At 33.9% G+C, this 17770-nt stretch overlaps 1 protein-coding gene and 1 pseudogene across 1 annotated transcript; one reads left to right on the top strand and one right to left on the bottom strand.

Moving 5' to 3' along the window:
• Positions 1 to 7035: 7035 nt before the first annotated feature.
• Positions 7036 to 8077, top strand: LOC145596870 (uncharacterized; annotated as a pseudogene).
• Positions 8078 to 9307: 1230 nt separating this feature from the next.
• LOC145596869 (cation/H(+) antiporter 20-like) lies at positions 9308 to 16430 on the bottom strand. Its single transcript, XM_081653059.1, has 6 exons — positions 16254 to 16430; positions 15099 to 16127; positions 10779 to 11747; positions 10226 to 10320; positions 9858 to 9865; positions 9308 to 9576 (listed from the first exon to the last, which is right to left on the bottom strand). The coding sequence occupies exons 1-6, from the start codon at positions 16428 to 16430 to the stop codon at positions 9308 to 9310; spliced, it is 2547 nt and encodes an 848-aa protein (XP_081509185.1).
• Positions 16431 to 17770: the final 1340 nt, after the last annotated feature.

Here is a 17770-nt window from a genome sequence, read left to right as displayed (position 1 = left end):
AATTTTACTCTATTCTATCTACTACTTAAATATAATGAAATAAAATTACAAAGATACTTTATCGCACGTAGACCGTACTAAGATTACAAAAATACATCATGATGTGCAGATCGTATTTAGTAATCTAATGGGTCATACTAGTCATTATATAGCAATAAACATCATATATTATAAAATTACCACATAATAAATCACTCATCATGCTTTCCTAAACTACAATATCGAATGTTCACAATTAAGGAAACATGACATCTAAATATCTCATATTTTAATTTATGCAATTAGATAATATCATATATTATTCATGACCATCAATAAAATATTGTATATTTTAAATTAGGCATGAGATAGAATCAAATCTTATTTTAATCTTAAAAGATAAATCATATTTATCCTCAAAAATTATCCTAACAAATAAGGAGATTCTATCCTAATCACTAGCCAATCACAAAATTTTAAATCAATCACATCCTAAAATAATTATGGGATAAGCTTATTATTTAATCAATTATTATCCATATAGAATCTTTTGCTCAAAATCCTAACAAACTTATCCAAAATTAGCAACTTTAATTAAGGATAATTATCAAAATAACAACTTTTGTAATTTGATAATATCTTACAAAATAAAATCTTATTTTAATTTTGAATTTAAAAATAAAACTTTTTTTTTGAAAAACAGGGGCTGACCGTGACTGAGCTTGCTGCCCATCCAGGCCACTGCCATCGCCGCAGCCAGGCTCACAGCCCAGCCACCTTGGCCAGGCCGAAACCCAGCCTCAGCGGCACCAGCTCGTGCAGCCAGGCCTCAAGCCCAGGCACGCAGGGCGGCAGCTAGGATGTGGAACACTTGTACATCTAGCCACCACCACTGCAGCCCCAAAAACACCCGAGCTGTCTCGCCGTGACCGAGCAATCCGCCCAGCCACACGTAGCTTCAGCCGCAGCTAGGCCGAAGCCCAGCCGTGCAACCAAGCAGAATGCCCAGCCACGCCACCAGCCCGAACAGCAATTTCGTGCTACCCCTCCCCTAGCTCGGCCATCCCTGCTGCCCTCTGCCCTATCTGACCACCGGAGTAGCCACCGTGGCCCACCAACAGGTGGTTCTGCCACCCAGCCGTGGCTGCTCCCACTCAACCTTTAATTTAATTAATTAATTTTTTTTTGAGTTAAATTAATTTCACAACTTTTGCAAAATTAATTTGGTGACTAAATTAAATTAAACATAAACATTTTATGCCTAATTCAAAATTTATCAAAATCTTTATTTCAATTAATTTGGGGTTTTCATAAAATTCAATTCTTAAATCACATAAAACATTTTTATATGATTAATTAATCAAACCAAAGCCTTTTAAGTATGAAATATTAAATCAAATTGTATGAAAATAACACATTTAAATTATAAAAAGTAGGGTTTATAACACCAAAATTTCAAAAATTAATTATGGCTTTAGGGTTTAAATAATTTGGCTAGGGCATAGAAAGAAATTGAGCAATTAAATCATATTTAACAAATCTATGTGTTAAATCACGTTCAAAATAATAATTGACCCATAACTAAATTATTCTCCTACTTAATTGAATTAGAATTCATGGACATCAAAGATTTATTGTCAATATGCAAAAATGCAATAGGCTAACTAATACCACTGTAGGAATATATAGGTACTAATTGCGGAAAAACCATGAATCATATTCATTAAGCACCGAATCCCAAGATCTAATGCATAACACATAAAGAACATATAATTGTACCTTTGAAGCGTGATTCCACGTGCGATCGAGCAAGAACAATGGGAGATAAATAACCCCAAGCGTGATTCCTCTACTTGGTCCATGGGCACAGATTAAACCTCCACTAATGCTAGTTAGTCGTGATTGAACGCTTCAATCAACCTTCAACGAAGAAGAGAGACACGAACTAACCATGAATCACCACGACGAACACCACGAACCACCACCAATAGGCGCCGGCTGTACGGACGTGAGGAGAGAGGGGAGGGCCGTGAGTGAGGAGAGAGAAAAGGGAGTTTAGGGTTTGGGAACCACTGGTTGCCTTGTTTCACAATTCACTGACTGTTAATTGTGTCTCATGTCAACCCTAGGCATGGATCTTATTTATAGATCATATCTCTAAATAAGAGCCCATGTCAAGCCCAAACCCCTAAGCCTAATCAAACTACTCTAGCCCAACATTCTTCATGGTATGTTACATACTTCATGAAGCCCATTAATGGCCGGGCGTCTTACTTGTTTAACCCAATACCCTTGTTGTGTGACCTCATAAGATATTGATTAGAAACTACGTCATATTGTTGGAAGGTAAAAGAATGGAAATGTTCCAATATAAGAATTATATTATAGAAATTGATTTAGCATAATGCTACTTCTTGAACATACAATGTCTTATTTAGTTCACTCGTTAAACAATGTGGTTGAACTAAAGGAAGAAGCTATGGCTAAGAGAGAAATGAATCTACAAGTTTAGAAGCAATATGTTGCTACTTCACGAGTAGATGCTACAAGTCTGGAAGCAAAAGTTGCAACTTTACAAGTGGAACCTATATTTCACCTTACCTAATAATTGACTAGAATTAAATAAATGTTATTTATTCTTGCCATTATCGAAATACTAATCAATGTTAATAATGACTAAGCATTGAAGATTTAAAAACATGGAGTAAATGTTATTCTATGCTTTATTGACTCATGATATATTTTAAATTGCTAAATAGGTTTAAAATTCTATATGATAGAATTAATTAAACCATTTCTATATATATAAATTGTCTCTAATATGTCAATTTATTCGAATGAAAATAAAAATTGCGGAAGATCCAAAGGGATGCACTTTCAATATCATTAGATTATGAATCTATTGATATATTTAATTATCATTTTAATTTGAAATTTGACAAAGTCACCATTTAAAGAAATGATGATGCCAACTCGAGGTCGAATACATATCGATGTAAGAAAAACCAAAGGTTCAAAAAGCTAGAGACGGACAATGAAACTTCATTTGTGATATGATCACTACTTGTGCTTAGTTGAAGTATAAGAATGAAAATTTTGAAAAGTTCAAAATGTTCAGTATCAACTTGACAAGATAATGATTACATTACAATATGATTGTAATTGTGAAAATTTAAGTAAAGACATGTACTTGGCAACACATTCAAAATATTGCGATATGATCCTAATAATGAGAATTTAAGGTAAGACCTTGATAAACATCGAAGAGTTGTGAAATCGTTTTACAACAAACTCTGAAAGAAAACCTTATGAAATGTTCATGAAAAGGAGCTATCAACCTTTATGAGATACATTTTGATAATGGATGATAATACATATCTTCCAACCATTGTTCAAGGAATATACTTTGAAGATAAGCTACAAAACTAAACAAAACTACATTCGTCAAATTAAAATGTAGCAGAGGCTTCATATGTGACGTGGATAAGAAAAGTTCTTATAAAGTCTTTCTACAAAGTAGGAACAAAGGGTGCATCAAATCTTTTGATACACATTCAATTCCTATACAGATCACGGGGTATTACTACACAAGTCATACTTAGCACAAAATGTTTGTTGCTCAAGTAGGTGCCCTTATAGAAAATTGTTCCAAAAGGTCAAGTGGGAGTAGTATAAAAGCAACAAACAAACATGGTTCAAACCATGGTTGGTTCACCCTATGCTAAATGTGCCTCCTCAAAAGGCAAGTGGGTGTATAAGAATCTCGAAAAGTTCGAGAACCTTGAAAGAGTTCAAGAAAAGTTAATTTGAAAATCTTGAAGAAATTCGAGAAGCAATCAAATAAAAGCAACAATTTGAGCATGATTTACCTCATGTTACAAATGACAACACATGGTCTCATTAAGTGTAAAATGGGATTAATAACCATGTGTCGAAGGTAGTACATTCCAAGTGCACATCCTCTATTGTCGTTTCTCATTGAAAACTAAAAAAGGTTGTTGTATAAGTTTCAATTGCTGCATCAAAACCCACATGATGAATATCATGTGTAAAACTTAGCCAAAGAAATTTGATTTCATATTGACTAAGAGTTCTAAATATTCATTTTCGAACATGATGATTATGCAAGTAATAAAGATGATTTGAAAAATTATGACTCCAAGTGGTTTAAAAACCAGGAAATCAGAAATTGATTCTAAGTCTATAAGCAAGTGTATGACACTTGAATAATTTGCCTGATTGGGTGAGGCCCATTATAAGCAAAATAGACAATAAACAAAAATGTTTTCTAACTAAAGCAAAGACTTCTTAAAGGATTCAACAAATTCATAGTATGACTATGATTACGATGAAACCTTTACATTAGTCATGTTGCAAAGATCTATTAAAGATATTTTACTGATTTCTACCTTATGAGATTTGGTAGATGGATTTCAAAACACTTTCTTGAAATTATTCATGAAAGAATATTTAGATGCATGAAAGATCCTTTAATGGATTGAAGTTAGCATCATGGAGTTAATCTCATAAAATGAAGAAAAGGTCTTGTGTGTACAAGATGTTTAGTGGGAGCTATACAGTCTTCCTGGTCTAGTATAAAGAGGAATTATTTATTGCTCGAAGAGTCAAGTGATGATCAATGCATTTTGTATGAAAAACCTTGAAGAGGAAGATGAGTACAGTTGGGATTCAAGATCTATATAGATAGGTCTCGAAATGATGTTTGAGCTTAGTTAAGAAACTTATAATGAAAAGATTCTTATAAGGTTCAACATTATATTATTGAAAGGAGTTTCAATCCCATGTAACATGGCACATTGCTTAATGGTTCAATACTTTGAGAAAGGTTGATGAAATTAAGGTTTTGAGTGATGATCCTTATGCAATTTGCAAAGGATGCATCATGCATGTCATGGACTATACTCGTCTATTTGATTAATGTGTTTTAGAATGAGTGATAATAGATTCCAATCGAAATCCAATGTAATATTAGAATACAAATTAGAAAATTCCTAAGTTTCTTGCGAAAGGACGAAGGAAGATTCTTAGTGTATGGAGATGAAGATTATTATATAATTTAGAAGTTGCAAAAATCATGTTTATGAGAATGTCTCATGAACTCGACTTACAAAACCCCTTCCATGACCAAGGTATGAGATTCATACTAAGGTTCTTGGATCGAAGCAAATTATGTAATTTAAGTTGTGTATGTTTTGAGAAAACATATTACATAAGTAATACATTAACTTACAGAATTATGTTTATCAATTGAAACAAATTTTCAATCTTATTTAATTATGGTTTTCGATATTAAATAAAATGTCCAAAATAATTATCAATTGATGGGCTCATTAGGTTGATGACTTGGTGAATGAAACCCCACATGTGAACTAAATTCATATATTATTTAAGTCCCTAGTTCGAAATCATTAAAGTGGACATAAATGATTTCAATTAATAGACTAGCATGTAAGATTGATTGGATAGCGCAGTTTCATGGGCTATAGGAGCGTAGTGAAGCTCGGTCAATCATATGGATATGCATGAATGATGCATGATCGAATTATAGACCTACTTTGAAGTTTAAGTATAGAGCTTCTGGATATATTAGTGGATTCCTTTGACATGAGTGGAACATTGATTCCATTCAATGATTGATTTAACTGTGGTACACTTAAACGTCTGCCCGTAATTGGAGATTATAAAGGGTGTTTATCGGTTACTTCATAAGTTGAGTGGGAGCTTTGGTTGCCACAAGATTGGATTGAGTCTACCTATTTAATTAGGAATGTGTCTTGGCCCCTTGAAGAGGGAGAATTCAGAAAATGCATGGCCGTGCTCAAATGGATTACAAAGTAATCATTTGTCTTGTAATTCTAACTCAGAATTCAAGAAAGATTTGTAGATTAATATGATATCGACATGAGATGCAATCATATTGTAAAATCGACACACATTGACTTAATGAATTTGAATATTGCACACCTGTCTAAGACAAGTGGGAGATTGAAGGAATTATGTCTTTGATAAGTGCAATTATTAGATATATCAAGGATCACTATTATGGAGATAATAAGTTCGTTCTATTGGGTCGTCATTGTTTGGTGCTAGATATGACAAATGATTTTTGGGCTAGTTAAATAGTCCAAAACCCAATAATGGGTCTCTTACTTGTTTAACCCAATACCCTTGTTGTGTGACCTCATAGGATCCATTCTATTGGGCTTTGGACTATTTAACTGGCCCAAAGATCATTTGTCATATCTAGCACCAAACAGTGACGACCTAAAAGAACGAATTTATTATCTCCATAATAGTGATGCTCGATATATCTAGTAATTTGAGTGTTTGGAAAAATGGTGCTCAACCACTATGTGCTGAAGAGTATTTTAACATGAAGCATTCTCAAGCAAGAAATGTATGTCATAGAAAGATGTTTTGGATTGCTGAAAATGAGGTGGGGTATTCTACGAAACACAACTTGGTATCGTCGTATGTAGGATTATTTTGGGTTGTTTTGGTACATAACTTCATTCGAACCTATATGAATGTCGATCCTATGGAGCATTGGATTGAAATTATATGCAAGAAGATGTTGGTGAAAGTATTGAGGTTATGGAGACTAGCACAATATGGAATTCATTTAGACATGACCTAGCAACTAAGATGTATGCCTCTTGGTTGCAATCCAGGGCTGATTAAGTAGTTGTCTTGGTTTTAATAATCTTCCCTCGTACAACTTGTATTATGAATTTTTTTTTTTTTTTTTTTTTTTTTTTTTTTTTTTTTAAGAATACTATTACTATTAATTTTACCATGACATGATCATACCAGAGCATGGTCAATGTTGTGTACAATTTTATTAATTATATAGATATATATCTATATCTACTGTTTTTGTTTTTATGATATTTATTATTTTGAATGAGTTTTGCATACTTGCTAACTATGAAGTTATATATGTCATTACTTATTATATACTTAAAGATCACAAAAATTTTGTATATATGTCTCCTATAATATGTGTGCTGGCCTAGAGAGAGTACATGCTTTCAAATGAGTCAATGTACTAGTCAAGAGAGCTTCATGAAAAGTGTTGGAAGCAACTCTACCAGAAACTTGTCGAGATGGTCATTACATGAGGATAGTGCACTTGTTAATGCCCTGAATGATCTAGTCGATCTTGGTGGACGGAAAACTGACAACAATCAATTTAAAAATGGTGCTTATGCTAAGCTTGAAGCTCTTATGAAAGGAAAATTCCTTGGTTGTGACAAAAAATCTAAGCCTTATATTGAGTCTCGAGTTAAGCTTTTGAGAAAGCAATACGATGCTAATACTAAAATGCTTAGCCCTAGTGCAAGTGGATTTGGGTGGAATGATGAGGGAAAGTTTGTCACATGCTCGCAAACTGTTTGGGATGAATGGATTAAGGTAATTATTAAAACTATTGTCCTATATTATTTGTCTAATATCATTAAAAAAAAAAACGTGATGACTGAACTTTGTTATATCTTTCTACTTGGCAGAGCCATAAGAATGCTGCAGGGTTACACAACAAACCTTTTCCATTTTATGATGACCTAGGAAAGATTTTTGGCGAAGACAGAGCAGTGGGAAATGAAGCTGAAAGTGTGTTTGATGTGCTTGAGGAGATGGCCTTGAGCAAGAAGAGAGAGGTGGAGAAGAACAAGAAGTCCATTGTAATGAAGAGGAATCTAGTCCAACTTCTGAATATAGTACTACTGGAACTCCACCATCAGCAACGCGATCTACTACCAAGACAAAGAGAGCAAGGACATAAACTATTGAAGCCTTATAAGACTTTTCGACCAAGCTTGCAATAATTAGTGACGTGATAGAAGGTGCAAGTGTACATATTGGTCGTCTTGCTAGTTGTTTTTAACATGAATCTAATTTTGTAGAGAGAAGAATGAAAGTGACAAGTGAAATTATGAAAATATAGGGATTATCTCCAAATGGTGTACTTACGGTCTCAAAGAAGATTGCTTTTAATCCTCTAGAAGTGGATTTCTTTTTCAGCCTTCTAGACGACTACAAATATGCTTATGTCCAAGGTTTGTTGATTCCCGATTAAAAGGTATTTTTGCAAGTATACTATGAAGAAGAGACTGGTACCTAAGCTAAAAGGATCATATGAGCTGCTCTTCAAGTCTCTTAATTAGCAGGACTACTATTGTTACTTTTTGTGATGATACACTAAAATACGACACCAATATATATATGTGTCGGTTAATTAACTATTGTTGCTTTGCCGATTATTATAATATTTTGTGCAGCTTACTGTGATTTAAAATAGCAAGGTTAAATGTAAATTTTTGTAATGCTCGTAACCTGACATTTTATGGCTTTCATGAGATTAACTCTTTTGTAAAGTATAGTGTATCTTTTGTAAGGGGAGGAAGGAAGAAACAATACTTCATGGCTCATCTTTTTAATTTGATACTAATGCATGCAAGTTAAAAAGTGATGTTTATTTTTACGCTTATGTGGACTAGTAGAGCATGTAGTTTCCATATGATTGAGCTTTGATACAGTGGATTAGATTAGTGGAGCATGAAACTGCCATGAATGAATGTAAAAAAAAAATAAAAAAAAAATAATAATAATAAAAAATAAAAAAAAAGGTAGTTAAACTCTTGTTAAAGAAAAAATTAAGAGTTCATTGTTTGTGGCAAGTTTCAAAAAAAAAAGGAATGTATTATAACTTTGATAAAAGGTAGTTAAGGTTGTTAAAATACATGGGAAATGTAGCAAGTGAACCAAACAAGATATGGGAAGCAAAATCCTAGGAAGTTAAAATTCCCAAGTATCAACCAAACAACTTTAAGCTAATTCCTAGGAATTTCATGTAGTAATTAAATTCTCATGTATTACAAATTCATTTGGGAAATAACTTCCCATTGCAACATAGTATATTTCATACTTCTTCCGTTTTTTACCATTTGACTTTTACACTATTCACATACTACACTTTGACTCGCTTTTGTGATTTATAGATACGATAAAATATAATCATGTGAGATCTTGTTTGGATCATCTTTATGTATATTTTATTATATCCACTTTTTGTAATTTTATAATGTTCATAATTAAAGTCATTAAGTGTTAAAAACATGTGTTGGCAAGAATGATAATAGAAAGGTGTCAACTAAAAAAAAAAACAGAGGAACTATTATAATTATTATATTTAAAAATACATGAAGTGAACAAACACATATTTTGTACAATGCACAGTACAACACTTAACCGTATTACAAAATCTATTTACCATGTTGTAGAGTGAAGACTTTGTGCAAAAAGATCATCAAACTTGGTTAGCAGCATCTTGGTCATTAGCATCACCATCAATTACTTTATCAACAGGCATCTCTTCTACATGTGCCGAAGCATGTTGTTGGATTACCAACACAGATGACACAATGCCATTGTTAGTTGATGATAAGATGTCCCCTATAGGCCCTAACTCGGCATGCTCCGCTTGGCGGTCTGCTAATTCAGCCACCATTGTCGAAGGAAAACGACCTTTGCCTACAACTATAAGGTCGTACTCACCACTCCGACCTAGTGTCAACACTAGGGATGTCAGTGGGGCGGGTCAAGTAGGAGACCCGCCCCATCCCCGCCCCAGTGGGGCGGGGATGGGTCTCGGTTTGGCGGGTGGTGGGGCGGGGATGGGGATAAAAACCATACCCGCCATGGGTGATGGGGCGGGGGTGGATTTTAAGTTGTACCCGCCCCATCCCCGCCCCGCCCCACCCGCCCCACTTCATACCCGCCCCATCCCCACCTCATACCCACAACTATATATCTTTTAAAGCAAAATTACATACTTTTATACTATTATAAATAATTACTTGAAATACTAGTACAATATTAATCTACTTTGTATGACACTTATATTATAACACAAAAATGTGTGTAGAATGTTTTATTTTATAATTCGTATTAATTATGTAAGATTTTTTATTTGAGATACGGAGATTAGGTGGATCTTGGGTGGGGATTAGGCGGGTCTTTGGTGGGGATAAGGTGGGGATGGATATCCAAGTGGGGGGTGGGGCGGGGATGGTTTTGGAGTTGTACCCGGTGGGGCGGGGATGGGGATGAAAATTGGACCCGCCGTGGGGATGGGGATGGGGATGGGGATGAAAATATTAGGTGGGGATGGGGATGGGAAGGCCAACATCCGCCCCGCCCCGCCCCATTGACATCCCTAGTCAACACTGCTTCCTCTATGTTGGTAGCTTGTTTTTGTATAAATTCCATTGTTTCACCCCATTTGTTGCGGAAATTTTCCACCATTGTCTCATCGAGTGCCTACATCACATAATCAAAACTGTCAAAATATTTAAATGAACTTATCCGTTCAATATCATTGCTAGTTTCCCATTTTTGGTTTATGTTTTCAAATCATATAATTTTATATATAGGGCGTTTTATGTGAGGGCTAGTCATGCGTTGTGGCCAACTAACACACACCAAAACCCTGACTGATCGAGTAACCCTTAATCAAGTAACCCCTGATCGATCGAGTAAACCCTGCCTGATTGAGAGATCCTTTAATTTAATAACCTAACACACACATATGAAACTTAGTGTTTTACTTGTATTTTAAACATAAATTAGTTATGCTTGTACTGATCATGTTACTTTCAAAATCTGATAGCTGAAAAGTGAAAACTGTTTGACTCCAACATAGTTCTGCTTGAAGTTAGTTTCAAAAGAGCTGAAAATTGAAAACAAAAAACGGTAACAAAAGAGATTAGGAAGCTCACCATCTCTTCGGTTCGATTCATGGCAGCAACAGAGAATGTATAATTACTATCACTACACTTTTCAGGGGATGGCATTAGCTTGACATTGCTAGCATCCATTTCTTGGCTCTCAACAAACCTTATAATCGTAACTCGAATTTCAGGATGGTCCATCATTCTAGCCCCAAGCTCCAAAGCCTCTCGATCATCAGCCCCTCCAAAGAATATAACACAAACTCTAAGCTGCCTTTGCGATGTTGAATCATCCTGAACTCCACGACCCGCCCCAAAACCCCGGTCCACGAAAACCGAAACCGTGCAAGGAGCATTCTTCAGCAACCTTTGGTTAACACCTCTCCACCCATGCCCTAAATTCTCCACCAATTTCATCTCTCCACTTTCTTCATCCTTCCTCCACATCTTATGAAACGGCATTATGATCATCATCACTCTCTTTCCTTCTGCTACATGGCGAATATCTTCGTGCATCGTCGAAATGGCTGATATATTTGTCACAGGGCGAACCATAACCCGGCCTAACTGAGCGTAGGTCTCAAAAGCCGAAGCAACACGGTCATGTACCTCAACTTGACTACGACGTCGAGTTGGGTCAATGAATGGGAAACCATTACGACGAAGGCGGTGGACCATGAGAATCGAAGAGGAACGTTCAGTGAGCTCTATAAGGTGCATAATGTAGAGTTTAAGATTGTTCTTTGAGGCCGTGCTTCGGGTTGATTCGATGAGGTTGATGAGGCCGGATACGTTCCCTGGACCATGAGCGCAGGCCAAGACTCTGAACTGTTCTTTCAAAGCCGAGGTTGCCGGTGTAGTGCTAGAGTCCATGTGTACAGAGGCATCAGGTTGAAGCTTCCTCTTTTGGGTTCCGAAACTGTCTGGCTTGAATATTGCCATTACTATTGGTGTTGTTATAAAGGTTGTGAAGAGTGCCATTAGAACTAAAATTGCAAACATCTCATCATTGAGAACCTGAAGTCACAGGAAAAAAATAAATAAATGGAGTAATTATTAGTTGGTAATAATAGCATAAAAAAAAAATAATAAACTAAAAATAAAAATTAAAGAAAAAAAAAAGAGAGAAAAAATTGTCATATTATTAGAGTATGATTTATAATAGCTGGTAATAGTAGCAAAAAACCTACAAAAATGAGAGAAAAAAATGTCTTATTATTAGAGTATGATCTTATTAGAGTATGATCTTAAAGTAAATTTGAATGATAATAGATGTTACTTATGTTATATGTATAAGTTTCACCATGAAAAAAAATAAATAAATAAACAACAACAACAACATCATTTTATAATTGATGTACCATGTTTAGTATTGGTTATGTAAGAATTTTCATTCTTCTATTCTTCTATAGTTATTCTAAATATGAACGTTACTTCTTACCTAATGTATTAGGGTCTGTTCACATTTATTTAATTTCAGTTCAGCTCCAATGAGTTCAGTTCAGTTCAGTTCAGTAAATGTGAACAGGCCCTTACTTTGTACTGAAAATTAATACTTTCTACCTTTGTTTACTATATTCAATTTTAATCATAAGTATAACATTATGCAATTCATCTCAAAATTTATACATTATGAGAAAATCTATGTTAAGAAGGAAGTAATTAATTATTGTTTGAATTGAGAGTTGACTACATGGTTAAAGCTAAGACATTTAACCATGTATATATATGTCACTATTATACTTAATGTAATTTAGTTTATAATACTTCCTCCATTTGGCTAAAATTTAAACACTTGTCAAGCCATAATCACAACATCACTCCTCTGGGGTGTCAAATCACAAGGAAGATTTGTTAGTGTTGTGAACTCCACTTCTAGGCAAATAATACTACATTGAATCTATAGTATTTAACCAACCATATACATACTCAGATCCCTTAGCTTCACAATGAAATTAAATATCACATTAGATTATTAAGTTTGACTTTGAATATTTTAAAATCATCCTTTGATATTTCTATTAATAGAAAGTACATGTACAAGTCTACAATGTGACATAACCGGCCATTATGTAGATAAATAAATAAATAGTTGCTTATTACTTGGAAATGAGGAAATGTACTAAACAATTTTTAAATAGTTCAACTTGGATGCTTAAACTAGGATTCTTAACCTATTATTTATTGCAAATTGCTAAGTCATTAGATTATCATTGTTAATGTTATTTGCATCAATTATTGGATGTATTATAAGACGCCAGTGGCTGCATCAGACTAATAAGATAGCAACTTTCAAGATTATTCTTACTAATATTAGGATTAAAAATTGATCTATGAACGTTAAAACGTTAGAGGACAATGTCAATGAAAAATACAACGTTAACGTAAGCCATTAATAAAAGAAACAAACTATTTTAATTTAAAGTGAAGATCATAAGGATCTTTTGAGCTTATGATTCATTACGTGTCAAATATTAACTCGTGAAAAAGTTAGGATGTTTTCCGTCATCGTAAATTGTATCCACATCTTCTAGTTTAAATGGCACTCAATAATTTGCTAGCTTGTCGTTAATTTATTTATCAAACATGTAATGTTTACCAATTCAAAGTTGTAATTATGAAGTACTTGAATTACTTATTTAACAGTCTAAACTTTAAAATAATCTAAGCAACGATTCTCTAATACTATCCTATCATACATATATTTCAATTTCTAATAAGGTCCAAATATGAAAAAATGTGAAAGATTATAAGTTTTTTATTTTTTTATTTTAATATATATATTTTTTTTTTCGAAAGAAATTCTCAGCGAGCAAGATTATAAGTTGGATTCAAAAATGGTTTATTTTTAGCCAAATGGCATAATATAATCTTTTGAAAAGGACAAAGCAATAACTATCTTACGAAAAGAAACTAGTGAGTAGCTCGCGCGTTGCACCGCATTGCTATTGTTGTAATCGTGTAATCGATAAAATTTTATTAAAGGCTTTTTAAAATTGTAATTGTCGTTGTCAAACTATATTGTTTTTTTTATAGTATATTTTATTTTAATTGAACTTCGCGGTTTGCACTTATATACTTCATCCGTTAACTATTTTTGCATCATATACTATAAATGGATGCTAACTATTATGTGCAACAAATGTTTTTTTTTCCTTTTTAGGTTATCATTTCTCTCTATCCCTCTCCTCGGCACATGCACCCAACTTTTTCTCTCTCCATTTTACACTCACAAACAAATTTTGCCTAGGAATCCGCAAACACTCCCTTTGTTGCAAATAATAGTTAACGGACAAAGTATTTTGTACATATTAATAATTTAACATACTTGATAATTTGGCGAAATTGTTATCTTTGTTATAGGGGGTTGAGGGTTCGCTTTTCCTTATCCTTATATTGGGAAGGTGACGTGGTGCAACAAAAAAGAAAATACGTGGCACATCGACGTTTTTAGGAACGCCTTTTATTATATATTATAGATATAATGTACATAACTACATATATAGTAAATATTCTTAGCAAAATTTGAAATTTTTTTTTTGTAATTAATACACTTTTACGCTAATTAATGCATTATTTTAAACACTTATATACTACTCCGTATTATTAACAATTACAAGTAGTAAATATAAAAATACAAAGTATATTATAAATCAAGATGAATGTAAAATAATCACACATACTAGCTAGTATAATTTTTGTTAAATAAAAATTATTGGAATTAGTCATCAACGTATCATGTGTAATAGAGATAATTATTAAAAGTCAATCAAAATGTTCCTAGCTTAGTAGTTGACGCAAATTTGGTTTATGGTTCCATAATTTTAAACTTATACTACGTATAAAACAGAGGTATTATATGTTACATTGGATATAAAAGTGATCAATATCATGCTGGTTTTGTCACCCATTAGATGAGTACAGTAATTCTCAAGCAAGTTGCTAGAATACAACCTTATTATTAGCATTGCTTACTCAACTATATACATCATACATGTGAGCAAAGATACCAAATTGAAGTAATAATTTCTATAATATTTCCTGTTGTCCATTTTATTAGCTTAACTTATAAATTAATGAAGGTGGGAAATAATAAAATGCTAACATTTATGAACATTCTACGGAGTAATTTCTAAGCTTAATTAGGTTGGCATCATGGCATGCAAACATAAACTCAATTGAACGTGCAAATTAAAGAAAATTGATTAAACACTACTGTACTAAAATTGCAATAATAAACAATATACTACCTCCGTTACATATTATTTGCAGCGATTTGACATAAAGTAGAGAGGGAAAGTGTCTAATCGTTGCAAATAATATGTAACGGATGTAGTATTAAATTAGTAGAGTAAGGTACAAACTAACCTTTTTTTCTTTCCCGATATTGAGGACAATGAGCTCCACCAGACCTTTTGTGTTCATCAACACACCAAGGACTAACGCATCCCTAGCCTTCATTTTACAAAACTTAGCCACCACGAAGGTCCCAAAAATCTTGCCGAAGCACGCGACCGCGATCACCAACACGAGTAACCCCCACGCGACGGCCCCTTGGATCTTTGTGACGTCGGTCTTTAGACCGCTAGAGGCAAAATATAGTGGCAACAATAAGCCTGAAACAAAATCCTCAATTCTCTCTAGTAGTTTCTCGGCAAAATCACCTTCTTTAGGGATAATCAAACCGAAAATGAATGCTCCAAATATGGAATGAATGCCTATAAAGTCGGTCATAAACCCGGCCACGAGTACACCGGCTAGGGTTATAGTGATATAAAGCTCGTCCACCACACCCTGCTCTGCGGAGCAACGTCGGACCATCCAGGCCATTAGTGGCTTAATAGCCAAGAACATAAATGCTACGAACCCAACCCCGGCTAGCAACACCCACAACGAGACCAACGGGCTGCTTTTATGGCCACCTGCCTCGCCGTTGCCTGCTAGAGCAACAGCAAGAGCAAGGAGGATCCATGCAGCTACATCGTTAAAAGCTGCCGCTGCCATAGCTGTTTCCCCTACCTTGGTTGTCAAGAGTTTGAGTTCAGCCAAAATACGGGCTAACACTGGAAAGGCGGTGATAGAGAGTGAAACTCCCATGAACACAAGGAACGGACCATAACCAGCTCGGTCAGCTCCTTCGATGGTGCGGCGGAGTATAACAGCTACCGCCGCACCACCGATAAACGGTAGGCTTATTCCGGCTAGAGCAATGGTGAAGGCCTCACGGCCGCTACGGCGAATAGAGCCTAGGTCCAACTCAAGGCCTACTAGGAATAGGAAGAAAAGAAGACCAATGCTAGCAACTGATTCTAAAATTGGTGTGCTCCATTTTGGAAAGATTTTATCCATGTATTGTTGGTTCCTACCAAATGCTGATGGTCCCAGCAATATACCTCCCTATTTAATGTTAAATAAATCATTATTAAACAAAAATAAAATAATTAAAAACATTTTATACAACAAACATATGAATCTTAATAGATAATCATTTGAGGCATTGTATGATTTATTCCGAGTACATACCACAATTTCAGCAATGACTTTGGGTTGACGGAGAGGCTTGAAGGCGAAGGCGAGAAGGCGGGTTACAACGAGGATTAACGTGGTTTGTATAATGAGTAAGGGAAAGGCAGTTTGAAGGGCGTTATCACCTTGCAAAATGCCATCAGAGGCAGTTTTGATGGCTGTTATGTTTAGCATTGTTGCTTTAATTTGATTGCTAAAAGACTATGTAGGAAAAGTTTGATGTATTAAATATGATCTTTAGACATTCAATACTTCGTGTATATATAAGGTTTTGTGCTTCTCTGGGACTTTGAAATCACAATCACGCTAGAATATGTCACTCTCTCCGTCCATAGGACTTCTAAATTTAGGAAATGGAGCAAAGTTGCAATTGAATACGATAAAAAATACTCGTAATTATTTATAACTAGGTTAGATCCCGTGCACGGTAATTTCAATATTTATTATTAGTTTAATACAATTATTTTACTATAAAAAATAATATCAAACTCTAAAATAGGATGAAAGTTCGGTAATTACAATTTTTTTGAATCTTTAAAGAAAACAGAGGAAGAAATGCATGCACGACTAATAAAAATAATCATGGATTACATTACAAAGTTATAGATAATATTACATTATTGTATTATATGACTTTATATGACTTTGTTTCCGTCATAAAATAAATAAATATATAAATCTTTGTTGAATGTGTAAAAATGAATATACTTGCCAAATAGAAAAGAAATATTATTGTAAAGTAAGTACTACATTAAATACTTCTCTAAAAAGCTTTGAAAAAAAAAAAAAAAGAACTTTTGGAGGGAAAATTTTTAACCAGGTTATGACAAGTGTCATTTCTGGTTTCGCCTTTAGTATAGGTATATATTGATAATTAATATAATGTGAGAATTATTCATTTTTTTTAACATAAAACAGACAAATATACTAACCTCCATCATTTTTTTTAGTTGACACGTATTTCTTTTTAGCAAGTTTGTTTTTAGTTGATACGTTTCCCGTCTCTTTTGGGTAAACTTTCCTCCTTGTTTTTTTTAGTGTACTCTATTTGCTTTATCACTCTCTGACGTCTCTCTCCTCTTCTTAATATGTGTGCTTAAAATTTTCCTTTTGGGTAAATTTTCTACTTAGCTTGATTTTTTTAGTGTACTAGCTCCATTTGCTTTATCATTCTCTCTCATCTCTCTCCTTTCCTTAATATGTGTGCTTAAATTGAATGCGTCAATTAAATAAAAACGGGAAAAGTATTAATTAAAGGCTATAGCATCAAACATCAAGCTATCTACAAACTGATCGAAAATTGATGTAGTATATATATATATATATATATATATATATATATATATATATATATATTAAATTTAGAACATGTGAGTAAAAATTTAGAACATATGAGTAAGAATTTAGAACATATCATAAAATTTCAGAACACATGATTTAAAATTTTGAACACGTGAGTAATAATTTAGAACTTCTACGTGAGTAATAATTTAGAACATTTGATTTTGGATTTA

This window comes from Chenopodium album, chromosome 20 (genome assembly GCF_948465745.1).
Source record: "Chenopodium album chromosome 20, dcCheAlbu1.1, whole genome shotgun sequence".
NCBI lineage: Eukaryota > Viridiplantae > Streptophyta > Magnoliopsida > Caryophyllales > Amaranthaceae > Chenopodium > Chenopodium album.
Note: the sequence above shows the minus strand (reverse complement) of the source record. Positions and strands in the feature narration are given on the sequence as shown.